The following is a 27030-nucleotide window of genomic DNA, read 5'->3' as shown; positions in this document are numbered from 1 at the left end:
TCTCTTATCTAAATCAGTTTATTTGTTAGACTTTGAGACCCCAAAACACAAAATGCCAATGCATTTTGATTTTAAACATGCTGCATCACTAAAACTGCCAGAAAACATTGGATTAAATACAGCTCATGCCAAATTAAAATATAAAATTAATGCAATTTTAACCGCAGCTACACTTACGTAACAGTGATTTTAAAATACCATAAACCAAAAGTGCAATTAAGTTGTTTCAATCATTTGTTTCTAGGAATTAAAAAAACAGCTGAATATAATTCTAGTTCAGTAGGTATTTGGAGAACCATAAATTGTTGTTGCATCTTCTGACACAAGATAAAAATGCTGCTAAAAGAAAATATCGATTCAGTGTGTCCCTTATTCCAAAGTCAGAATGTTACCCGAGAGTGATCTTGAGTCAAAACCAGTTGCTACTACAATTCATTTTCATGAAAAGCTTTCACTTTATTTGTCTGCACTTCCCAGAATCAATTTGGGTACATTGGATTCGTGTTGCTGTTCACATGGGGGATGAAGCCAAAGTGGACACCACAGCATGTGATCATATCCATATTCAACACTGGCCAGCAATTTAGTTTCCAGACTAAAAGCTACATTGCAAGTATTCTGTAAGCATAACCTAACAATAAGAAACTTAGTTACTTATGTATTATCAATGAAACAAACAATTAGACTCATGTTTGAGAAGGGTCCCACCCCATGTTCTCCAGGGGTATTGCCTGACGTTGCCTCAGCACTTTGTCTTCCTACATACAATCTACACGTACACAGTAGACTGCAACAAATGCACTAATTTTGTTTTTATTTTGAAAATAGATATTAAATTGCTTATGTAAAACTTCCGTAAATTAAGTGGGAGGTGGGCAACGAAAGGATGGCTCACTAACATGGGATGTCCTGAATTAAATATAATAACAGACTAATTTCTCAACATGTACAGTGGCTCTCCTTCCATTCACCATCGCAGTAGCTAAAACTGAAGATCATTTTGCATATAGTGCGTTTAAAAGTACATGATAAATATGCTCATATATGATAGATCTGCTCATCTATGCTCAGATTTACAGTCACATAGCAATCTACAACTACTTGTACATCAGAGGATAGAGAAGTGATCTAAATAACATGAACATTTTGAGAAATGTATATCAATTCTTTTTTAAATTAAGGTGATTTTATTTTATTCTAACAGTTCTTAACTGTGTTAGATTTTGGCAAATCTTTTTTAAGATTGAAGCTGTTAAAATACTTGGGCGTTACATTGAAATAAACATTTAAGACAGTTCAAAAAAAGGCATTTAAATAATCAGTTTCAACTATAATTGTACCATATAAACATTGTGCAGAATCATTATTTCTTATGGAAGTATATAAAATGTAATTTTAAAACCCAAGAGCAGGTTTCTGACTTATTTTCAATGGACTATTAAAAAAACTAATCTCAGTAAAATGATTGTATGGGGACTTCTACACAAAAGCAGAATATGCTGGGAAACCTTAGCAGATCCAGTAAGGTCCATGAAGAGAGAAACCGAGTTAATATTTCAGGATGATGACCTATCATCAAGTTATTGACCTGAAATTGTACCTGTTTCTCGCTCTCTCTCTCTCTCTCTCTGCAGATAGTCTGTGACCTGTTGGCTATTTTGAGCATTTTGCCTTTAACTCCAGAATTCCAGCATCTGTGGTTTTATTTTCACACTTCAAAAATTAACAATGTCAGTTTAGAAATTCATTATTTCTAAGTTGCGAATCAGGCCAAATTTGCAGAATAACTAGTTCTAAAGCTCTGATGATGGCACTAGGAGCCTCACACCATGTTTTGTATTGCATGAAGTGCAACATTTTGAAATAAACAGACACATGGAGCTTGTCAGAAAATGCTTTTAAAAAAAAAAAAGTAAAACGAGCTAAATATTTAAACCAATTTACAGCTGGAGCATGGGATTTTGAAAAAAATGTCACAGAACGAAATTCAGGCAGTATTTTTGGTGAACAAAACCGTCGAGTGAATAATTTCTTCAGTATCTATTGATTTTTTTGGGGTGTCTTTCCATATTTTGCATCTAAACCAAGACCTAAATAGAGAAGAGAAAAGAAAAATTAGAAACCACAGTCTCATAAAACATGAACTGGCCTTGCTACTATCTTTATGCAGTGTTGGTTTACCAAGAGGCATTTCAAACTGGTTTCCCTTAATTAAAAGATAATTTACTTGTCAAATAGCAAAGAATATTGTTTTAAAGCATATATTCAGAGTTAACATAGAACAGTACAACACAAGGATTTTGGCCCACAAGGTCCTTGCTGAACATGACCTTGCATTAAAGTAATCTTCTCTGCCTCCTCATGGTCTATATCCCTCCATTCCTTGCATATCCACATGCCAATCCAAAAGTACCTTAAATGCAACAGTCGTATCTGCCTCCACCACATTCCAGGCACCCACTACTCTGTGTATATATATTCAGACATTGCGGGAAACTAGAGGAAATTGCGGGAACCTTGGTTGAAATTTACGAGTCGTCCTCAAATACAGGAGAGGTGCCGGAAGACTGGAGAGTGGCAAATGATGTGCCTCTTTTCAAGAAGGGCTGCAGGGAAAATGCTGGGAACTATAGGCCGGTGGGCTTGGTAAGTTACTGGAGAGTATTCTGAGGGATACAGGCATTTGGATGGGCAAGGGCTGTTTAGGGATAGTCAGCATAGTCTTGTACGTGGGAGGTCATATCGCAAAAAATCTGATTGATTTTTTTGAAGACATGACCAAAAAGGTTGATGGGGGCAGGGCTGTAGATGTTGTATACATGGACTTCAGTAAGGCGTTCAACAAGGTTCCGCGTGGTAGGCTGCTTTGGAAGATTAGATTGCATGGGATCCAAGGAGAGATAGCTGAATGGATAGCAAATTGGCTCCATGGAAGGAAGCAGAGGGTGATGGTGAAAGGTTGCTTCTCAGACTGGAAGCCTGTGACTAGTGGTGTGCCTCAGGGTGCGGTGCTGGGCCCCGTTACTGTTTCAATGATTTGGATGAGAACACACAGGGCAAGATTAGCAAGTTTGCTGATGATACAAAAGTGACTGGTTTTGCAGATAATGAAGATGGTTGTGAAGGATTGCCAGGTGGGCGGAGGAATGGTTGATGGAATTTAATACCGATAAGTGTGAGGTGATGCATTTTTGGACGTTGAACAAGGGCAGGACCTACACAGTAAATGGTAGGCCTCTGGGTAGTGTTGTAGAGCAGAGGGATCTAGGAGTGCAGGTGCATGGTTCCTTGAAGGTCGAGTTGCAGGTAGATGGTCAAAAAGGCTTTTGGCACTTCGGCCTTCATCAGTCAGAGTATTGAGTAGAGAAGTTGGGAGGACATGTTGCAGTTGTATAAGCCGTTGGTGAGACAGCATTTGGGATTATTGTTACCGAGAGGTAACTTTTTCACATAAAGGGTGGTGGGTGTATGGATCAAGCTGCAAGAGGAGGTAGTTGAGGCTGGGACTATCCCATCGTTTACGAAATAATTACACAGGTACATGGATAGGACAGGTTTGGAGGGAAATGGACCAAGCACAGGCAAGTGGGACTAGTTAGTGTAGCTGGGACATTGTTGGCCGGTGTGGGCGAGTTGGGCCGAAGGGCCTGTTTCCACACAGTATCACTCTGACTCCAAGCCTCCCCAACATTTCCTTTAAACTTTGCGTTGCCCATTTTAAACCTATGTCCTCCTGTCATTGACATATATACCCTGGAAAAAAAGGTTCTGTCTACCATATATATGTGTCACATGATTTTATATACTTCTATCAGGTCTTTGCTTCGCATCTGACACTCCAGAGAAAACAATCGGAGTTTGTCCAACCTTTCCTTGTAGCTAAAACCCCTGTAATCTAGACAGCATTTTCAGCAAACCTCTTCTTCACCCTTAAACAAATATGAGCATAAATTTCCAAACCGAAATTCACAAAGACAACACGTGGTTATGGACTTGGGCCCACAACTAGAACCCTTTGTTATAAATGAACAAATATATACATCATGTTACATCAATATTTCAGCTCTATGATACTAGATCAAGTTAAATCCATGTCTAAGCCTTTAGGGATTTCCATAAAAAAAGATGAGAAAATACATTTTCAAACCTCAAGATATTCATATCTCTCAACAAATGAATTTCTGTTCGGGAATCAAAAACTTTTGTTATATACTTTCCATCACAATAGCTAAACCACAGCATTGGTAATACTGCCAGAGCCAAATATTTTACCCCTCCACTTGGAGCATCTCCTTAATAAAACCAGCCAGGAAAAGGGAGGTTGGTTTTGCAGACTTCTAGCAAAAGTTTGTGTCACTTACCTAAGACTACTAAGAATACTTACCTAAGAATACGAAGACCGTTCCCATCCATTGCAAGGAGCTAATGGGATTACCAAAAATAAGCACTGAACCAAGGATGGTAAAGAACTTTCTGGTTGTAGTAATGATTGAACAAGTCAGAGGTCCAAAGTAAACAACAGTCATGAAGATGAAACTCTGGAGGGGAATAAAATGGAATAAAGTTGTTGTTTTTTTCTGTTCCCAAATCATACAGCATTTCTGTAAACAATATTTACTTTATTTTAGGTGTTAATGTACTGGAGTTTTGATTCATTGGTACCAATAGTCCCCTACCCTGGGCAATGCTGAATAATGAAGTCTGATATCAGGTATATTTTGTAGAATAACACATCATGAAAAAGATATAATTTAAAAAAGATAATTTATATTGTCATAGCTTCACACCAGTATCCTACACACATATTGTTGACAACCACATCAGTACATTATTAATTTTCAAAATGATGAACGTCATGGTGAACACTGCTCTAAGGAGCACCTAATCACTATTAATTTGATCACTGTTCTGAAATTTGTGTTTTCCCAAGAATATTCAACATCAGACTTCCACTAACAGCCTCGGTCCAAGAATGGACAAGAAGGGTTGAGACAAGGTTCACTACACTTGACATCATGGAGTTCTGATAAGATTGAAGTAATTGAATATCAACTGGGAATATAACACACTGTTCACCAGATAGTTATGGTTGCTGAAAGCTAATCACTCCCCCCCCCCCCCAAATGACATTGCTACAGGTGTTCCTCAGGGGATTTGACATAACTATCTTCATTATCCAACAATGTCAAAAATGGGAGATCATTGTTCATAAACTGCAGCTTCAGAGCCTAGAGATATAACATGGCAACAGCCCACCGTCCATGCTGACCACCACACCACTTTTCATCTACTCCCTTTATACGAGGGGTTCAATGGCTATTTATTGTCACATATGCAATTAACCATTACAAAGTGGAATTGATTTTGCACATAATGGCTGCGGCGCTGTGTTGGAGCCACTTCATCAAGTTCAAAGTCTGGATTCCCACGTGCTCGTTCTACCCGCCAGGCTTCCGATCTCGACCGTCGCCCACAACCGGCTCGGACTCGGCATTTTACGGAGGTCAATTTCTTTAAGATATAGAAGGAAATTGGAACACCAGATGGAAACCCATGCAGCCACAGGGAGAAAGTGAAAACTCCGCAGAGACGGTCAGAATCAATCCTGGGTCTCTGGTGCTGTGAGGCAGCAGCTCTACCTCTGTCAGTATTCCAAATTGTTAGAATAGTGGCAATTTGGAATTCTGCAGAAAATCAAATAATTTGTGCCAGATGGTAAAAAATTCAGATTGAACCCGAGCCTGGCATAAATATTATCTCTAACATAAAATATACGACAACAACCCCATGCCATCCTATTCTTTGGCTAGTGGAGGACAGAGGAGTCACAATTAACTAGAATCTGCCAGCTGCAAAAATAATGGTTAAAGCATGTCAGTAAGCAAATCATCTCCACTCCATTTTCCTTTCTCTGTGTCAGTGCACACTTTAGGAATGCGATGGACAAGTATAGCTTGTGTGGGTGAATGCAGTTCCACTATTCAAGCAACTCATCAACATCCAAATAAGACTAGCTTTGCTTGAAAGCAGTCTGCCATTTTAAGCATTTGCTTGATCCAATAATGACACATGATGGAAAATAAGTAGCAATTACAAAGTACAGCGTGGCACACTGACTAAGGTTCTTTGACATAATTTATGAAACACATGACCAGTATTGCATGACAAAGGCAGAGAGCAACTGGAATTTAAAAAACACATGCACATTCCCCTCTGTAGGACTTTGTTTCCCCCATTAGAAATACATCATAATGTAACAGGGAAGGCATGTCACATATTCAAGGGTCAACATTCGGGAACTCTTACCTACCGACAGTTCTCAAAATAGATTACAATAGGTAGAGACGATGGTTCAGCACCAGCTTCTCAGGAGTCATCAGGCCAAAGAAGAAATGCTAAATTCCATCAGCTCATTAAGATATATTTTTTAAACCACAAACCACTTGCAGTATGAAAACAAGTTCAAAAAGTAATTTAATAATGAATTTGCCCCCTCTTAAATTTTGTAACTGATACTAACCTGGCCCAGAGCACTAGTTAAACTAAACAGAAGTATCTTGTAGAGAATACTGGGATGGCGTTCAGTGAAATTCAGAAATTCCCATATTTCTCCAGTGAAAAGTACTCCTGAAAGATAAAACAGAATGTTAAAGAAACAATGATCGATTTGTAACTTCAAGTAGAATATGAAAGAATAAAATTTAAAATAATACCACATCTCATAATAATACATTTTATTTATATAGCGCTTTTCATATACTCAAAGACGCTTTACAGAGATTTTGAGAACATAGGGAAATTAATAAATAGATAAATAAGTAAATAAATAAATGAACAGAGAAAGGAGACAGTAGGTGAGGTGACCTTCAGTGGTTGAAGGCAGTACTGAACAGGTGAGACTTCAGCGATGTTTTGAATGTGGTGAGTGTGGGGGAGTCTCTAACGGTTTGGGGTAATGAGTTCCATAGGGTGGGAGCAGCGATGGAGAAAGCCCTGTCCCCCCAGGATCTGAGTTTAGTCCGGACGTGGGGGGATAGGAGATTGGCAGCGGCAGAGCGGAGGGTGCAGGTGGGAGTGTGCCTGTGGAGGAGGTCGGTCAGGTAGGATGGGGCCTTACATAGACTTGCTGCCTTACATCGCCAGAGATCCGGGTTCGATCCTGACTGATGCTACCATACGGAGTTGTACGTTCTCCCTATGACACTGGAATTTAGAAAGATGAGATGAGATCTTATCGAAATGTATAAGATTATTAAGGGGTTGGTCACGTTAGAGGCAGGAAACATGTTCCCAATGTTGGAGGAGTCCAGAACAAGGGGCCATAGTTTAAGAATAAGGGGTAGGCCATTTAGAACTGAGATGAGGAAAAACATTTTCAGTCAGAGAGTTGTGAATCTGTGGAATTCTCTGCCTCAGAAGGCAGTGGAGGCCAATTCTCTGAATGTATTCAAGAGAGAGCTGGATAGAGCTCTTAAGGATAGCGGAGTCAGGGGATATGGGGAGAAGGCAGGAACGGGGTACTGATTGAGAATAATCAGCCATGATCACATTGAATGGCGGTGCTGGCTCGAAGGGCCAAATGGCCTCCTCCTGCACCTATTGTCTATCGACAGCGTGGGTTTTCTCCAGGTGCTCTGTTTCCTCCCACATTTCAAAGACGTGCTGGTTAATTGGCTTTTGTAAATTGTCCCTAGTGTGTAGGATAGAACTAGTGCACAAGGGAACGTTGATCGGCGCAGACACGATTGGCCAAAGGGGCCTGTTTGCGACCTGTATCTCAAAACTAAATTATATTATAGAAACAATAAACAGCAGATGCTGGATTACAAAAAGACATCAATTGCCGGAGTACTGCTAGAGCTGTTCAGCAGGCAGGTGGCATCTCCTGGGAACATGGCCTGGAACTTGCTGAGGTGTGGGCTTAGGGGTACAATTTACACCTAGTCTCTGGCCGTTGTCCAATCATATGCCTATCAACACCCCTTCCTTTCACCCATATCCACCTATTGCATGCCAGGGCTTGTCCTGTCCCTACTCTCTGCCAGCTTTCTTTCCCCTCCCCACAATCAACCTGAAGGGTCCCAACCTGAAACGTCACCTATCCATGTTCTCCAGAGATGCTGCCTCACCCACTGAATTACTCGAGCACGTGTCATTTTTTGACAAAAATTAAAATCCATGGGAGTCCTTACAAAGCCAATTTAAATGAATGGGAATTTCCATTTAACATTTATAACAAATTAACTTAGGATGAAAATACTCAATTAGAAAATAATACGCTTGTGTTTGAAAACTGATAGTTTTGAAAAAAATAATAATTTCCATGTTACTTAGATTTCTAATACCCTGCTTCAACCTGCAGGTCAAAACTCAAGATGTTTGATGATCCTCTCCTTTTTTGTCCTAAGTGCTAAATTGTTTTAATACCTCAAATGTTTACATTTAATAAAACTGAAATAACAAATAATGTAAAATATCCTCAAGCCTTCCCAGTTACAAATTTAATGTAGATGAAAAACGTGTTTTTCTTTATAATTTATCTGATAGCATGCTAACTTTGTGCCATAAACACCAGCACAAGCTATTTCTTCCCATACAAAAATCAGAATAGCTGTAAAATCTAACATTTGTTTAATAAATTGATTGAAATACACCATGGAATCAGGTTCTGCAAAGCCAAGCTTCCCTGGATCCATTGCTGATTTTTCACTCCACTGGTGAACATAATCCAGTTAAGAGATACAGCTTGGAAACATGTCCTTTAGCCCACCGAGTCGATGCCCACCATCAATCACCCCCTCACACTAATTCTATATTATCCTACATTCGCATCCACTCCCTACACTCCGGGCAATTGAGAGGCGCCAATTAACCCTCAAACACACAGGTCTTTGGGATGTGGGAGGGAATTGGAGCACCCAGGGGAAGCCGACAACTGGAAGACAGTGAAATCATTGGCATCAATTCTGAGAAAAGGGTATGCTCTTAGAAGAGATTACTTACTTCATGCGGGAAATGAAATATTTTCAACAACTTATGTTATTACAACTATATTTAGCTAATAGATTTCAGATTTTAGAGCAAGAAAATAACTGCAGATGCTGGTACAAATCAAAGGTATTTATTTCACAAAATGCTGCAGTAACTCAGCAGGCCAGGCAGCATCTCGGGAGAAGGAATGGGTGACGTTTCGGGTCGAGACCCTTCTTCAGACCTATGTCAGGGGTGCGGGACCTTCCTTTGTCCAAAGGAACCAAAGTTCCTTCTTTTGTCCCGCCCCCCTGACATCAGTCTGAAGAAGGGTCTCGACCCGAAACGTCACCCATTCCTTCTCTCCTGAGATGCTGCCTGACCCGCTGAGTTACTCCAGCATTTTGTGAAATAAATACCTCAGATTTTAGAGCAATCATTTTATCTTCAACATCCCTGCTGGAATGGCCTACTTTCCTTTCAATACAAAAGATTGCTAAAGATATTTTGAATTGTCAATATCATTCACTAACATACAAGTTAAATTATACAACAAACTGCAGCAATGTTTCACATAACATTATGATTTTTTGAACTCCTTTCCTCCTAAAGAATATTAAAAAACATTTGAGCATGGCTATCAATAAACTGAACACGCTGGAAGTTTCAGGTCACTGCATTGTTGAATCTGGAAGAACAGCAACTCTACTCCTGCCCACTCTGCCATTTGGCATATTTGAAAGGCAAAACATAAAGCACTCCCATACCATCCATGTTAAATGGGGCTGCTGTCCCATAATCACTGCATGTCTGAGAACTGGTTAGGCTACAAACTGGGTTTGCATGCAAAATTGTCATCTGTGAGAGCAAAAACCTGCAGTGAAGGGATTCGGCTACAAAGTAATGCCAGAATGCTCGCAATAATGTTTTAACTGGTTTAATACAAATTGTAAATCTTCTTCCAGTTAACAAATGCTTATTTTCCTACTCTTCTTAAATAGTGTTTTTCACAATCTTAACAGGTCCCTTTTTTTTTAGACAAGAAATTTACTATTTTAAATGCAGAAATTGCAATGCAATCTACACTATATCATTATAGCAAGATTTATTTAAATCATCCATTTTGATGTTGATTGAGAGTTTAAAAAAACAGTAGGACATTGGGAGAACACCCTGCTCTTTTTAAAACACATGTGATCTTATGTCCATCCAAGTAAGCACACATTGCCTTGACTGAGCGTTTCATCTGAAGGGCAGCACCTCCCATTCTCTACTGGATTGCCAACCTACACTTCATGTTCAATTTCCCAGCGTGGAACAAAAATCCCAAAATCTAAATCATTATATACAAGAATGGGCCACAGCTCATGCAGCAAATTAAGATTTTAAAAAATAAAGTGCACTATGTACCACACAAAATTAGAGTTCAAATTTGAAGCTTGGTTGGAAAACCTTCAGAATTCAGAACCTTTGCTTCAGCACCCTCTTCTGGATTAGAGGAGCATATATCTACCCATCAAGCCAGGATTCAATACTTAAACTATCGAACCACATTTTGCAAAAAAAAATTAAACAACATCAAACTGGTTCTTTTAATCTGTACCCGTACCAATTGCAACTGAATTATGGCATAATTCTACAATAGACAACAGGTGCAGGAGGAGGCCATTCAGCCCTTCGAGCCAGCACCACCATTCAATGTGATCATGGCTGATCATTCTCAATCAGTACCCTGTTCCTGCCTTCTCCCCACACCCCCTGACTCCCCTATCCTTAAGAGCTCTATCTAGCTCTCTCTTGAATGCATTCAGAGAATTGGCCTCCACTGCCTTCTGAGGCAGAGAATTCCACAGATTCACAACTCTCTGACTGAAAAAGTTTTTCCTCATCTCAGTTCTAAATGGCCTACCACTTATTCATAAACTGTGGCCCATTGTTCTGGCTATAAAAGCTATAGCTATAAAAACAAGCTATAAAATGTATAACAGGTGTAATTTTCCATTACCAAACAGACCACTTTTCCCCCAAAGCTGGTTAAGAAACAACGTGCTTATTTAATCAGAGGGCACCCAAGTCAGAATAGAAATACCTCCCTTTGGAAACTGATCTCACTCCATTCAATGGAGATGCAGAATACTGTGTAATTATAGCTTCAGCACAATGTTTGAATACTGTGTGCGCCTCTGACCCGCTCTCTCATTACGTTAAACATTAACTATCAAGGAAGAACCTTGTACATGTACAGCAAAGCTCATACATATAACAAACCAGAAAACCAGTTGCAATAGTGCCATGGTAAACTATATCACAGGTGTTGTAGCTTTCTAATACAAACTAAAATGATACTCCAATGGAGATTTTGCCAATGCATGAATTGAAGTGGTAGCAAAGCAAACATGCATCCTTAAGTTTTTTTTCACATATCCAGTAGCAGGTAATATATAGCAACACAAAATTTAAGATAAGGCATTACTGGCTGGTCAGGTGTGTGGGGAGAATGGCCTTCACAAAAAGAGTCCATAACATTGTCGACTTTACTTATTTATACATGGAATGTCAATAATAAAAATGTGCGAAAATTTCAAGAAATATTTATCAGACGGATGCAAAGCACAGAAAATTCCCAAGGCTTGTACTTGAGCTGTTAACATTCATTGAGCTAGCTTACATTTATAGAAATTAATGTAACCAAAACATTGGAACATTTGAAAATAGCTACCATGAACAATTCTGAAAATAAGTTAAATGCACTGAAGTCAATAGAGGTTTTAACTCTCCCTTTCATTTCGTTCATTCAGCCAGGGTGAGAATCTGTGTGGGTCACTTATGACAAATGTTAAGTACCACTTCAATTCATGCGTTAAGGCACTTAAAATTGGCAAAATCTCCTTTAGAGTATGATTTTAGTTTGTAACTAGACCAAGTGGACCCCTTGGGCCAAACCTCTCCTGCATTGTGCAGCACCCTCCCCTCCCTTCTCCTCCTCCCCCCCCCCCCCCCATCCTCCCTTCCATTAGCACCAAAGGAACGACGGTAAGTAAGGTGGGCCTAAAATTGTTGTGCTATCGTGTACCGTTTTGGCTTTAGTTTAGGAACAAACAAACTAGAATTTTAGTACAGAAATAGAAAGCTACGACACCTGTGATACAGTTTATCATTGCACTATTGCGATTGGTTTTCTGGTTTGTTATATGTATGAGCTTTGCTGTACATGCACAACTTTCTTCCATGATAGTTAAACTAGATAGTGAATGTTTAATGCAATGAGAGAGCAGGTCAGAAGCGCACACAGTATTCAAACAATAGCTCAAGTTCAGAAGCTGATTCAAGACATTACCATTGTTAAAAATATATATTTTAAATTAATTATTGCCTAAGGGACTAATTGGGGCATCCATTCCATTTGTCAACTTACTTATCCTCACATGCTCTCTATTTACAATTTCTATGTTCTTTCTATTTCCATGTTACTTGGTTGAATAAGGTCTTAAGAAAAATAATATTTTTACCTATTCCCAGGAACAAACTGGACCAAACATTAATATTTAGCATCATCTGGTTTGAACCAGTCTGGAAATTAGCTCTCATGTGTTCTTGTGCTACTCCAGTCAATCCATCCAAAGTTAAGGAGACCAACTAGAAAAAAATTGAACATCCATTGAATAAATAAAAACATACAAATAAAAATATACAAATAATCAAATTACTGGAAATGATACTCTTAATGTTGCGAAATTCCAATTGGAAAATATTTACATAACACAGCTCTATGAATGATATCATCAGTAGAATACCTGTGAGGACAAATACCCAACTAGAATGGTTGAATAGACACAAGAGACAAATGCCAAATTTGGGCCACACAAACCAAATATTCAGTCTCCTGAGCATAGGATTTTACATAAAGACTGCAAGAATTTAAATGAAACTGGCAGAAGTATGGGTTTGTAGGTTAAGTGGCCTCTGCAAATTGCCCTCAGTGTATAGGAAGTGGGAAAGTAGGATAACATTGAACAAGTGTGAATGGGTGATCAATGGTCAGCATGGATTCGGTGGGCTGAAGGGCCTGTTTCCATACTGTATCTCTAAACTAATATATACCCAGTTCTTTAGGAATTCTACAGAAGCAATTGAGATCAGCAAAATTGCAGTTGTATTCAATGCCGAATTGATTAATGGCGAATTAACGTGCAATTAATTTTAATGGAATATTTTTAGCCATATTCAGGATATCACAGCTGATTTTTATTTTGTATAGGCCTTGGAACATTTGAACTTATGCCTGCCACATCAGGCATAATTTTACATCAGAAAGGCTCTAAAAATGAATTTGGACCAGTGATTTTTGAAAGCTAGTCCTCTCTCTAAAATGGACTCTGAATAAAGAAATAAGAATCATTTTAGGATTTTCGGTGTTCCAAAAATAATTAGTAGAAATAACTGATAGTAAGAGAATGGGAAGAGGAAAAACATGTGAAATTAGTAAAACAGGATTTTAAATGTTAACTTTTATTTTAAAAAAATTTAAATTCCATATTATCCTTCCCGAACTCTAACCCTCGCCATTATAAACTTAAGGCTGGCTTATTCAGCAGGTAAGTATTTGTCTGCCAATGATGAAAGTTAATGCATAATAAAACAATCATTCTTTTTTTAAATACAATAGAAAAAGGCATATACTTACTAATAGTATTTCCCCAAATCCAAATAAATGGTCATTTGCACTGTCCATCCCTTTATTGGGTTTATACATAAATAAAGCCACTCCCAGAACTATGAGCAACACACAAAGATACTTGGCCAAGGGGTACCTTTTCCTTCCAATAATGACTCCTAAAACCATCACTGTAATATAAATTAAAATAAGTAAGGAAGTTTTAAAAGAACATCCAATCCATCTTGGAGTATTTAAGACTTTCAGCATTCGCAATTTAAAAACAAAACTGCGATTATTAACAGGTCAGCTAGCATCAATGGAGAGAAAAACAGTTAATAGGATTAGGACGAAAAATTCTCAGGTCTCTCAACAGATTCTCTAACCAAATATGGCATCAACACATTTATTTTTACCTTTAATCAGCATATAGAAAAGATGCATTTGGAGAACAGGAGCATAATGTTGGGTTAATATTATTTGGCAGGGCAATTTTGAAAACTACCTACATCTTCAACCTACTGGGTGCAAGAATTATATGGAACTTGCAGGTTCATATCCACATGGACAATAGTAACTCAGTTTTGTTGTCCGTTTGCCCCTTAAACCTTTCTCCATGTTTCTTCCATTTCCACAGTTACTTCAATGATCTCCAGCCACCCCCATTCTCTATATACCTAGAAAATATTATATTATCATTGCATTCCAATACCTCTGCGGCCAGACACTCCAGGTCATCTATCCCTGCAAATCTAGTCTATGAAATATTCTTCTCTCTCTTTGTCTCATTATGACAGTTTTGCCTTCCTGTAAACTGGATTTTTTAATATATACATACATGGGATTTTGTCTTTACTGATAAAACTAGCATTCAATATCAACCCCTTAAATGCCCTTGACGAAGGATGTGAAGAATGCAGAAGAGATTCACTAGAATGCTGCCTGGATTAGAGGATTTTAGTTATGCAAAGAGATTGGATAGATGAGGTTTGTTTTCCCTGGGACAAAGGTGGTCGAGTGGTGACCAGACAGAAGTATAAGATTATCAGAGGCATACAAAAGTAAATATTCTAATCTTACTCCCCTGACAGGGTATCTGAAATTAAAGGCTTTTGGTTTAAAGTAAAAGAATGGAGGTTTAAAGGGGATCTGAGTTGCTAACGTTTTTTTTAACATACACAAACACGCAGTGATTTATCTCCACAAGGTGGAATTAGATACATTTACTACATAAACAATACAACACCGCAACATGCCCTTCAGCCCGCGGTGCCTGTGCTGACTATGATGGCAATTTAAACTAATCTTAACCGCCAGCACATGGTCTACATCCCTCCATCCCATTTATTCATGTGCCTGTCCACAAGGGTTTTAAATACTGTTTCTGCCAACTTCCCTGACACTTACCACTCTCTGCTTCACAAATCATCTTTAAACTTTGTCCCTTTCACCTTAAATCTTTGCCCTCTAGTTTTTGACATTTCTACCCTAAGAAAAAGACTATCTTAGTGATGCCTCTCATGATTTTATGCGATTCCGTCAGGTTGCCCCTCAGCCCCAAATGCTCTTGAGGTTTATCCAACCTTTCCATCTAATACTCTCTAATCCAGAAAACATCCTGACAAACTTCCTTGAACCCTATCCAACATCTTCGCATACTTCCTGTAGAGCAGCCACAGGAAGTGCACACAATACTCTAAACATAGCTTAATTAAAGTTGTATACAGCAGTAATAGGACTTCCTGACACTTATACTCAATATTCTGACATTCTATTGTGCTGCTGCAAGTAAGAATTTCATTGTTCTCTCTGGGACACATGACAATAAAACACTCTTGAGAAAGGTAAGTTTAAGAGGCATTTAGATAAACGCAGAAAATAGGAAAGGTAGGCAAATGGAATTAGAATAGACAGACAAAAAAAGTCAGCATGTATGTGGTGAGCCAAAATATGTTTCTGTTCTGTACAACTATGACTCAATGACCACATTGAACAGCTGCAGTATTTAGGATGAGATATTTGCACATTGCTAATGGTTAGTGTTCGGGTAATCTGACCCAGTGACAAAGAAGGAATGGCAAAACTTTTTTCAAAATGTACATGTGACTTGGAGGAAACTTGCAGTTGTTCTAATCCCATGTACCCACTCCCATTATCTGATTATTTGGTTCGGTTAATGATGTTGAAATCCCTTTGGCTGTACGGCAACAAATATTGCCGAACAGTTAAATACCATGTACATCATGCAAATTGTCATCAAAAGAGTACTTAATCAGTTCAGGTTCTTGCATTCGCTTCATTTTAACTCACCTGGAATGGGCTTACATGATTTTCCTAGAACCTAAAATAGAAAAAATATCCATTAGCTAACATCAAAAAGAAAAAAAATGTTTTCATTTGAGTGTAATGAAACATACATTAAACATGAATTATCACAATTTGCACTTAAGAGAATGACTTATTTGGCAGAATGTTTCCAATTCAAGTAATAGGTTATTTTTGTTTTAAATCAGAGGAATAGGCACAGCACAAGATTGTCAATGTTCAGTCATTGCAACTGAAGCAAATCCAGGGCTTCTTTATACAAATAAATTGTCCTCCTATAACATATTCAGGAGGACAATTTGTCCATTTTCTCAGCTGTGGGAGTCCATGTGGGGATGTGTTGTGAAAGGTGGATTCTGACTTGTATTCTCCAGCGTTATACCGGATCAGAAGATAGGAAGAATTCCTCCACATTCAGGATCAGCTGAGACCTAGTGATTTCTAAGCTTATATGGCCAAGATTAGGAGGCAAATGGAACAGTAAGGAGCAATTAAAAAAAATGCATTAAATAAATGTCATATGCATTTTAGTTAATCTTATTAAAAATTACGTAAGTACGGGGAATATCGCTGAATCTCAGACACTTAAAATCTATTGAAATCAATTACGATTTTTATAACTGGCAAACCACCATCAGCTTTGTTGGATGTCAAGATGTTAACAAGGAGAACGTGCAAATTGAACACAGACTAGACCTGAGCAAAGATCAGGACTGAACCCAGGTTACTGGAACTATGACAGCAGCACTACCTGATGCTCCACTGAGGCACCTTTTTAAAAAAGGAAGAGCAACGAGATTTTCCTATTTTTAGTTACATTATAGTATTCAGCAAGTGGAAGAAAGGGAAAAGGAATTATTTCAAAGAATCTTGCACTGCTTATCCAATTTACTGCTTGAAGGTTATTTGCTCCCAAATGTCAAATGCATTGGTGTGCTCGGGTTTCCTCCCACACTCCAAAGACGTACAGGTTTGTATGTTAATTGGCTTGGTAAATTTGTAAATTGTCTCTAGTGTGTGTAGGATAGTGGTAGTGTACGGGGATCGCTGGTTGGCACAGATTCGATGGGCCGAAGGGCCTGTTTCCATGCTGTATCTCCAAACTAAAAAACTAAATAAATATCTATGGAGTTCAAGGATGTATTCTCTTTCAAATTGCACATAATATCCAATACCAACCTGTGTTGGATAGTTGACGTACTGCAGTGCAGAGTTACTGGAGACCATTGCCCCTAAATAAGACATTGAACAAACTGCATACAGCCAGTGTGGCGTCCGTTCAGTTGATGGCTTTTCAAATAATTGTATTACTAGAACAAGATACACAAAATATTTTATTAAAACAATTCAGAGTACAGTAAACAGTTGTCTTTCAAAATATTAAATTCTGTCACTTAAACATGGTGCAAACATATTTATATATCTAGAAATTATTTATGGCTAGAGGAAGACATTTGATAGTCGTAAAACTTACATTTAGAAAATATATCATTTAAACAACTACAAAAAATAGTTCAGATTTACTTAAAAGTATATCTGTAAATTGGCCTGAAATAGCTATTTATTGTTTCTCTGATGATTTCTATAACATCCCAACTTTGTGAATCAGACCTAGCATTAAAACCAAACTATTTGCCACTATGAATGTCTTACTTGTCTGGAATAATTGAAAATAAACCACCATTAGGTTATAATAATATTAAGAAGTAGAAACAAAGAACTGCAGATGCTGGTTTATACCAAAAATGGACACAAAGTGCTAGAGGGTCGGGCAGCATCTTCAGATAAAAAGGATTGGTGACGTTTCGGGACTGGACCCAATGTACTTCCAGAACATTTGATTTCAATTTTAATTGTTCCTGATTGCCACCGAGCAATATCGCATTCCTATGCCGTTGCACATGTGAAAAATACAATTTCAGTCTTTGATCTAAAACAGTTGTGACTTTTTTCTTTTCTCATTGCTCAGTTTAATGACTGCAGATAAAGGATATTGCCTATTAACCATTAAAGAATATCTATTGAACAACTCATGCAATTTTTTGAAGCAGCTTGAAATTACTTACTTAGTTTGGCAAAAATAGCATTAATAACACACTGGACAAATACAAGCGATTTTGCATATACGAATGATTCTTCTTGCTCTCCATATTTGCTTCTGGTTCTGGAACAAAGAAGATTGGTTAAGTACGTAAAGTTAACCAATTCCACAATGGAAACAGAAAATGCTTGATATATACAACATCTGTGGAGAGAGAAACAAGAACTAATGTTTCTCAGCAGATTCTCCAAAAGATTCTCTCTGATGTATTATTTCCAGTATTTTGTTTGTTCTAAAAGATTAGTACCATCCACATGATTTGCTTTCGTACAAGCGTCACTAACAAACTTGATATCAAATTGATTGGGGAAGTATGTAAAGTGAACCAATTTGTCATGTGCACCGCAAGCACATTCACTGTGGGTACAATATACACGACTTTCTAGGTCTAACAGAACAAATCAAATTCAATTTACATTCCTTGCATCTTAAACTAATCAAACCTGAGAAAAATAAATCAGAATTAGTTTTAGTTTAGAGCTACAGCACAGAAACAGGCCCACAGCCCACATCAATAATTGATCACCCATTCACACTAGTTCTATGTTATCCCATTTTCTCTTCCACTCCTTACACACACTAGGGGGAATTTACTTATAGAAATTATTTATGGCTAGAGGAAGACATTTGATAGTTGTAAAGATTATATTTAGCAAATATATCTATAATCATATAATTAATCTTAATAATCTTATAATTATATTATATTATATTACTCAACTACTGAAGACATCCCTTTCATCAAATTTCCACACAATTTGAAACCGCGCAATAGCGACCAATCCCATATTACTCTTGGCTTGTAACCTTTCTTGCAAAAGACACATTAACTGCTCATTCAGCTATCCTTTAAATGTGTTAAAGGTTTCTGATCTCCAACTATTCAAGCAAAAATGTCTTTCCTCAACTTCTATCGAATCTTCTACCAATTTCTCCAAATCTGTGGTGCCCACATTCAACCTGTCAGATGCTACTACACAGCCAGCCAAAGGCCTCCAATATAACAATGACTGAGTAACTAGCACAATTCTGTGTCCGTCAGAGTTGAGGAAAGACTGGAGTAAATCCAGAGAAAATTGACCAGACGCAAGCAAAATTCCGGTGGGTCTTTTAATTTATTATCCTGGCACCACTTCACTGAAAATTCATTATCAAAGGCAACATGAATGCTGAATAAAGATATCAATGGCTTAGGTATGTTGGGGATACCATGGTTGATTAAGTTCAAAAGTTTTCAGATGCCACTGTGTGTTTTGATGAAGGAGAGTTAGGTGTACTTCTAATTATAAATCTGTTCCCTCCCCTCTACCTGGCAGCAGGTTCTAAATTTACTCTCATCCCATCATGTCCAACAAAACACATGGTGAATGATGTTATCAAGACCTTTCGTCTTAGTGTGTGTGACATCTCCCTTGCGACTTGCGACCCCACCAGAGGATTTTTCTAATCAACCACAAAAACTTTGGACAAATTGAGGATGACGATGAGACATGGTACATTACAGACATCCACAGAGCAAGTCTTCCATAATTTTGATTAGACCCCTTTCAGTACTGCTGCAAGATTGACAACCTGAATGCTAAGGTTCTAAACAGGAAAATGACAAGGATGGGGCCCAGACCTGGGAGGCAATAACGTCATGTATTGAACAAAAAAATAACTGGTTACCATGGTTGTCTAGGTCGTAGGATTGTGAGATCAAATGGTGGAACTCAAAGACAAGACGAGGTTGAAGCAGGATTGAGGAAGGAAGGAGTAAAACCAGAGTGTTGCAAGTTCAGAGCTATGTTAATAAAGAGTAAAAGTAATCAGAAATATGCAGCAAAAAAACCTTGTGCAAGATTTCTGAGGCTCCCCCATTACTCCAACTACAAAAACCAAGCAAGGCAAAAGATGAGGTGGGCATTTATTAAGAATTGCTTTACATTTTTGGATAATGACTCAGCCCATGTCTGCATGTACAAGGACCAGTGACATATACGGGTACGAGTGATAAGTGGTTTTGTACCATATTCAGCACACAATAACAACCTTCAAAAGTGTCTAAAGTCTTCACATTGACATCACATGGTGGGGCAGGAGTTGTAAAGGCAGCTGGTAGTGTTGGTAAAATTTGGCTCTTTGGGAAAAAAAGAAATATCCAGCCTAGTCTCATTGTTCATGAGCATGAAGTTCAGGACAAACAGTTTGACTTAGAAACAAAGAACTGCAGATGCTGATTTACACCAAAGATAGACACAAAGTGCTGAAATAACTAAGTGCATCTCTGGGGAAAAATGATGGGTGACATTTTGGGTCAGGACTCTTCTTCAGGCTGAGAATGAGTTAGCAGAGAAGTGCTTGATAGTGTTTTGTGTGATCCAGATCAGACAGTAAACAGCTAAACTAGTTGGCCCACCATAACCATCCAAGTTTGTGTCCCACAAATACAAGGATAAAGAGTGCAATTAAGTATCAAGTGTTTAACCGTCATACGCATCAGCTACAGAACATTGAAATTCTTGAAATTGGATTAATTTGCAATAATTTTAGTGGGGATTAAACCATCAAATATTCATGCAAATAAATACAAATTATGGAGCTACCACAGCAAATGCAGGGCCAAAGCCCAAATGCAACTTTGAACATGCAGATTAATTAACGTGGAAGAAAGACTTATTCCAGGACAGGAGTCTGCAAACTAACCAGAGATTTACATGTTCAAAATATCTTTTCAATGCTTCTTCACATCAGACAGAAATTCATCAAAATGTTTTAATAAAATCAATTTAACAATTGTTTATATTTGTAAATATTGTTTTCGAGTGGTTTTGTTCAAGTCAAGAGCATTTAATAATAATAATACATTTTATTTATATAGCGCTTTTCATATACTCAAAGACGCTTTACAGAGATTTTGGGAACATAGGGAAATTAATAAATAGATAAATAAGTAAATAAATAAATGAACAGAGAAAGGAGACAGAAGGTGAGGTGACCTTCAGTGGTTGAAGGCAGTACTGAACAGGTGAGACTTCAGTGATGTTTTGAATGTGGTGAGTGTGGGGGAGTCTCTAACGGTTTGGGGTAGTGAGTTCCATAGGGTGGGAGCAGCGATGGAGAAAGCCCTGTCCCCCCAGGATCTGAGTTTAGTCCGGATGTGGGGGGATAGGAGATTGGCAGCGGCAGAGCGGAGGGTGCAGGTGGGAGTGTGCCTGTGGAGGAGGTCGGTCAGGTAGGATGGGGCCAGGTTATGGAGGGCTTTGTAGGTTATGAGGAGGATTTTGTGTCATATATCCTGAAATGAACAAAGAAATTCTTACTTGTAACAGCACAAGATATGTACACATAGCACGACCCATACATGTTTTTTTCCCCCACCAGGACGCTTTCCCTAAAGTCAAAAACTTTTTTTATTTTATTAATAAAATTTGAGAATGATGGGAGGAACCAGTGGGGGGGTCGCCGAGATCAAAAGGGGGACCCGACGAGGAGGGAGACATGCGGCAGCAGGCCTGGATTGCTGCTGCAAGAAGATAAGATTGTCCAATGAACTTTTTGTAACTTTGTCAGAGCCAGAAACATGGCATCTCTTTGGGTAGTGCCTAGGTGAGGCCTGCTGTAAAAGGTCATAAGTGATAGGAGCAGAATTAGGCCATTCGGCCCATCAATACGCCACCATTCAATCATGGCTGATCTACCTCTCCCTCCTAACCCCATTCTCCTGCCTTCTCCCCATAACCCCCGACACCCATGCTAATCAAGAATCTATCCATCTCTGCCTTAAAAATATCCATTGATTGGTCTCCACAGCCTTCTGCGGCAATGAATTGCACAGATTCACTACCCTTTGACTAAAGATGTTCTTCCTCATCTCCTTCCTAAAGGATTGTCCTTTAATTCTGAGGCTATGACCCTAGACTCTCCCACTAGTGGAAACATCCTCTCCACATCCACACTATCTAAGCCTTTCACTATTCGGTACGTATCAATCAGCCCCCCCCCCATATTCATCTAAACTCCAGCGAGTACAGGCCCAGTCACCATCAAACACTCATCATGTTAACCCATTCCTGGGATCATTCTTGTAAACCTCCTCTGGACCCTCCCCAGGGCCAGCAAATCCTTCCTCAGATACAGTACCCAAAATTGCTCACTATACACCAAATGTAGCTTGACCAGCGCCTTATAGAGCCTCAACATTGCATCCCTGTGTTTGTATTCTAGTTCACTTAAAATAAATGCTAGCATTGTTTTTGCCTTCTTCACCATCGATTCGACTTGCAGAGTAACATTTTGGTAATCCCGCACCTGCACTCCCAAGTCCCTTTGCACCTTTGATTTCTGGATTATCTCCTCATCTAGAAAATAGTCTATGCCTTTATACCTTCTACCAAAATGCATGACGCCACACTTTTCTACTCTATATTCCATCAGCTACTTCTCTGTCCACTCTCCTAACCTGTCCAAGTCCTTCTGCAGAGTCTCTGCACTACCTGCCCCTCCACCTATTTTCATATCATCCACAAAGCCTTCAATCCCCTCATCCAAATCATTAATATACAACGTGAATCGCGGCCCCAGCACCAACCCCTGCGGAACTCCACTAGTCACCGGCAGCCAATCAGTAAAAGCCCCCTTTATCGCCACTCTTTGCCTTCTGCCATCCAGCCAACCTGCTATCCATACCAGTATCTGCCCATTCATGCCATGAGCTCTCATCTTCCTTAGCAGCCTCACATGCGGCACCATATCAAAGGCTTTCTGAAAATCTAGGTAAACAACATCCACTGACTCTCCTTTGCATGTCCTATTTACTTCTACGTGATTTTGATCTCTGCCCAGGTATGATTTTATCAGGTTGTATGCAAAACAAAGAATTTCACTCTACCTAGCTACACGTGACAATAAAGTATCGTTCAAAACGTTGAATTAAATTAGGTTGCAATGCATGCCAACGCAGTAATTGCTAAATTATACAACATATGATTATACAACATATGATTATATGGAAAGATACATGCCTGTGCAGAGAACCAGTTTTGGACCCCATATCTGAGGAAGGATGTGCTGCCATTGGAGAGGGTCGGGAGGTTTACAAGAATGAGCCCAGGAATAATTGAGTGCATATGATGAGTGTTTGATGGCACTGGACCTGTACTTGCTGAAGTTTAGAAGGATGAGGGGAGACCTCATTGAAACTTACCAAATAGTGAAAGGCCTGGATAGAGTGTATATGGAGGATGTTTCCACCTGTGGGAGGGTCTAGGACCACAGCCTCAGAATAAAAGGACGTAGAGGGTGATGAATCTGTGGAATACATTGCCACAGATTGGCTGTGGAGGCCGAGTCAATAATAAGGCAGAGATCGACAGATTCTTGATCAGTAAGGATGTCAGGGGTTGTGGGGAGAAGGCAGGGCAATGATGTTGAAGGAAACATAGAAACATAGAAAATAGGTGCAGGAGTAGGCCATTCAGCCCTTCGAGCCTGCACCGCCATTCAATATGATCATGGCTGATCATGCAGCTCAGTAACCTGTACCTGCCTTCTCTCCATACCCCCTGATCCTTTTAGCCACAAGGGCCACATCTAACTCCCTCTTAAATATAGCCAATGAACTGGCCTCAACTACCTTCTGTGGCAGAGAATTCCACAGACTCACCACTCTCTGTGTGAAGAAATGTTTTCTCATCTCGGTCCTAAAAGACTTCCCCCTTATCCTTAAGCTGTGACCCCTGGTTCTGGACTCCCCCAACATCGGGAACAATCTTCCCGCATCTAGCCTCTCCAACCCCTTAAGAATTTTATATGTTTCTATAAGATCCCCCCTCAGTCTTCTAAATTCCAGCGAGTACAAGCCTAGTCTATAAGAAAATAACTGCAGATGCTGGTACAAATCGATTTATTCACAAAATGCTGGAGTAACTCAGCAGGTCAGGCAGCATCTCGGGAGAGAAGGAATGGGTGACGTTTCGGGTCGACCCTTCTTCAGACTCCCTCTCTATCCAGGGATCAATCTGGTGAACCTTCTCTGTACTCCCTCTAAGGCAAGAACGTCTTTCCTCAGATTAGGAGACCAAAACTGCACACAATACTCCAGGTGCGGTCTCACCAATGCCCTGTACAACTGCAGTAGAACCTCCCTGCTCCTAAACTCAAATCCTCTTGCTATGAATGCCAACATACCATTCGCTTTCTTCACTGCCTGCTGCACCTGCACGCTTGCTTTCAATGACTGGTGCACCATGACACCCAGGTCACGTTGCATCTCCCCTTCTCCTAATCGGTCACCATTCAGGTAACTGATCTACGCAACTGATCTCCCGGTGGCCCAGCACTTTAACTCCCCCTCCCATTCCCAGTCTGACCTCTCTGTCATGGGCCTCCTCCAGTGCCATAGTGAGGCCCGCCGGAAATTGGAGGAGCAGCACCTCATATTTCGCCTGGGCAGTTTGCGGCCCGGTGGTATGAACGTCGACTTCTCCAACTTCAGATAGCTCCTCTGTCCCTCCCTTCCCCTCCTCCTTCCCAGATCTCCCTCTATCTTCCTGTCTCCACCTATATCCTTCCTTTGTCCCACCCCCGACATCAGTCTGAAGAAGGGTCTCGACCCGAAACGTCACCCATTCCTTCTCTCCCGAGATGCTGCCTGACCTGCTGAGTTACTCCAGCATTTTGTGAATAAATCGATTTGTACCAGCATCTGCAGTTATTTTCTTATACCATTCAGGTAATACTCTGCTTTCCTGTTCTTGCCGCCAAAGTGGATAACCTCACATTTATCCACATTATATTGCATCTGCAATGCATTTGCCCACTCGCCCAATCTATCCAAGTCACTCTGCAGCCTCCTAGCATCCTCCTCGCAGCTAACACTGCCACCCAGCTTTGTGTCATCCGCAAACTTAGAGATGTTGCATTCAATTCCCTCGTCCAAATCATTAATATACACTGTAAATAACTGGGGTCCCAGCACTGAGCCTTGCGGTACCCCACTAGTCACTGCCTGCCATTCCGAAAAGGACCCGTTTATTCCTACTCTTTGCTTCCTGTCCGCCAACCAATTTTCTATCCACCTCAACACTGAACCCTCAATACCGTGTGCTTTAAGTTTGTACACCAATCTCCTATGTGGGACCTTGTTGAAGGCCTTCTGAAAGTCCAGATACAACACATCGACTGGTTCTCCCTTATCCACTCCACTAGTTACATCGTCCCACTCTACTAGTTACATCAGCTAGATCAGCAATAATTGAATGGCAAAGTAGACTCGATGGGCCGAATGGGCTAATTCTGCTCCTATCACTTATGAGTTAGGTCCGAATGCCACGATAGCCCTGCGATTACTACAAAGTGCGACATAGGAAGATGCATTCCCCCATTGGGCCTCTGTAGAGAAGGGAGATGCTGTACAACCTCTGTCCTCTCTGTAGGAACATCCCCACATGACGGCAGCTCAGCTCAACGTACAACCTCGCCCCTCCGTACGAGGAAACCTCCCTCTCTCTGTAGGAAGGAACTGCAGGTGCTGGTTGACACCAAAGATCTAAGTATCAACAGATCTAACTGCAGCATCTTCGTACAGGTGTCAGAGGTTATGGGGAGAAGGCAGGAGAAAGGGGTTAGGAGGGAGAGATAGATCAGCCATGATTGAATGGCGGAGTAGACTTGATGGGCCGAAAGGCCTAATTCTGCTCCTATCACTAATGACCTTATGGGAAGGAATGGGTGACGTTTCAGGTCAAGACCCTTCTTCAGACGGAGAGTCTGTCTGTCCCGCTGAGATACTCCAGCATCTTCAGTTGAGTTTATTGTCAAAGCTTCTGTTGTGAGCTAACCACCCAGCAGTGTAAACCTCCCTCCCCCCCTCTCCCCTCTTCCCATCCCTCCCCCCTCTCCCCATCCACCCTCCCTCCCCCTCTTCCCCATCCACCCTCTTCCCCTCTCCCCCTCCACCCTCCCTCCCTTCCCCTCTCCCCATCCACCCTCCCTCCCCCTCTTCCCCTCTCCCCATCCACCCTCTCTCCCCCTCTTCCCCTCCCTTCCCCCTCTCCCCCTCCCTCCCCCTCTTCCCCTCCCTCCCCCTCTTCCCCTCCCTCCCCCTCTTCCCCTCCCTCCCCCTCTTCCCCTCCCTCCCCCTCTTCCCCTCCCTCCCCCTCTTCCCCTCCCTCCCTCCCCTCTCCCCCCCTCCTCTCTCTCCCTCCCCCTCCCCTTTCTCCCTCCTCTCTCCCTCCCCCTTCCTCTCTCCCCCCCTCCTCTCCTCCCCCCTCCCCCCCTCCTCTCTCCTCTCTCCTCCCCCTCCCTCTCCCCCTCCCCCCTCCTCTCTCCCCCCTCCCCCCTCCTCTCTCCCCCCCTCCCCCCTCCTCTCTCCCCTCCTCTCTCTCCCCCCCTCTCTCCCCCTCCTCCTCTCTCCCCCTCCTCCTCTCTCCCCCTCCCTCTCTCCCTCCTCCTCTCTCCCCCCCCCCTCTCCCCCCGTCTCCCCCTCTCTCCCTGCCGGCGCCACTCACATGGACTCCTGCAGGATGCCGTAGTAGAAGTAGCAGACGAAGACAGCGAGGAAGCAGAAGATGAGGCGCAGGCGGTCGCTGGGAATGGTGTCCATGAAGCCGGCGGTGCTGGGCTTCCCCGGCAGTGGCGGCAGCAGCAGCGACACGGAGCCCGAGCCCGGTGGCGGCGGCACCGGCCGCTCCCACTCCCGCTCCCCGGCAACCGGCATCAGCCGCCAGGACCCAGCCTCGCCACCTGTCCGCCCGCCTGCCTGTCCGCCCGCCGCATCCGAACCGCTCACACACCTCCCCCGTCTGGCCCTTCACCCTCCACTGTCAACAAACAAAAGTTTTGGGGGAAGAGTGGGCGGGAGGCACTGAGAGGAGGATTTGAAGCTTGAGATAAAGGAGGTGTAAATAAACCGGCACCGCTCAGGGCTGCAACGCGCAGGGAGGGGGGAGGTGGGGTCCTCGGGTGACGGTTGGGAGGCGCGTTTCCGCTGCGGTGCGTG

General features: G+C 41.0%; 1 protein-coding gene across 1 annotated transcript; it reads right to left on the bottom strand.

The window, feature by feature from the left end:
- Positions 1-27030, bottom strand: slc35b1 (solute carrier family 35 member B1). The gene is made up of 9 exons (XM_078424522.1): positions 26540-27030; positions 18016-18113; positions 17129-17259; positions 15935-15965; positions 13655-13815; positions 12480-12606; positions 6521-6627; positions 4385-4538; positions 1-2090 (listed from the first exon to the last, which is right to left on the bottom strand). The coding sequence occupies exons 1-9, from the start codon at positions 26746-26748 to the stop codon at positions 2041-2043; spliced, it is 1068 nt and encodes a 355-aa protein (XP_078280648.1). The 5' UTR covers positions 26749-27030; the 3' UTR covers positions 1-2040.

The sequence above is a fragment of the Rhinoraja longicauda genome, chromosome 29, assembly GCF_053455715.1.
Source record: "Rhinoraja longicauda isolate Sanriku21f chromosome 29, sRhiLon1.1, whole genome shotgun sequence".
Lineage (NCBI taxonomy): Eukaryota > Metazoa > Chordata > Chondrichthyes > Rajiformes > Arhynchobatidae > Rhinoraja > Rhinoraja longicauda.
This window is presented reverse-complemented; position numbering and strand designations above follow the sequence as displayed.

Bases quoted from the DNA above. Each gene is read 5' to 3' on its own strand.
- slc35b1 (XM_078424522.1), bottom strand. From the start codon at position 26,748: ATGCCGGTTGCCGGGGAGCGGGAGTGGGAGCGGCCGGTGCCGCCGCCA. The intron at 18,114-26,539 runs GTGAGTGGCGCC...TCTTTGTTCCAG, and splicing joins GGCATCCTGCAGGAGTCCAT to AACCAGAAGCAAATATGGAG. The intron at 13,816-15,934 runs GTGAGTTAAAAT...TTTATATTACAG, and splicing joins ATCATGTAAGCCCATTCCAG to TGATGGTTTTAGGAGTCATT.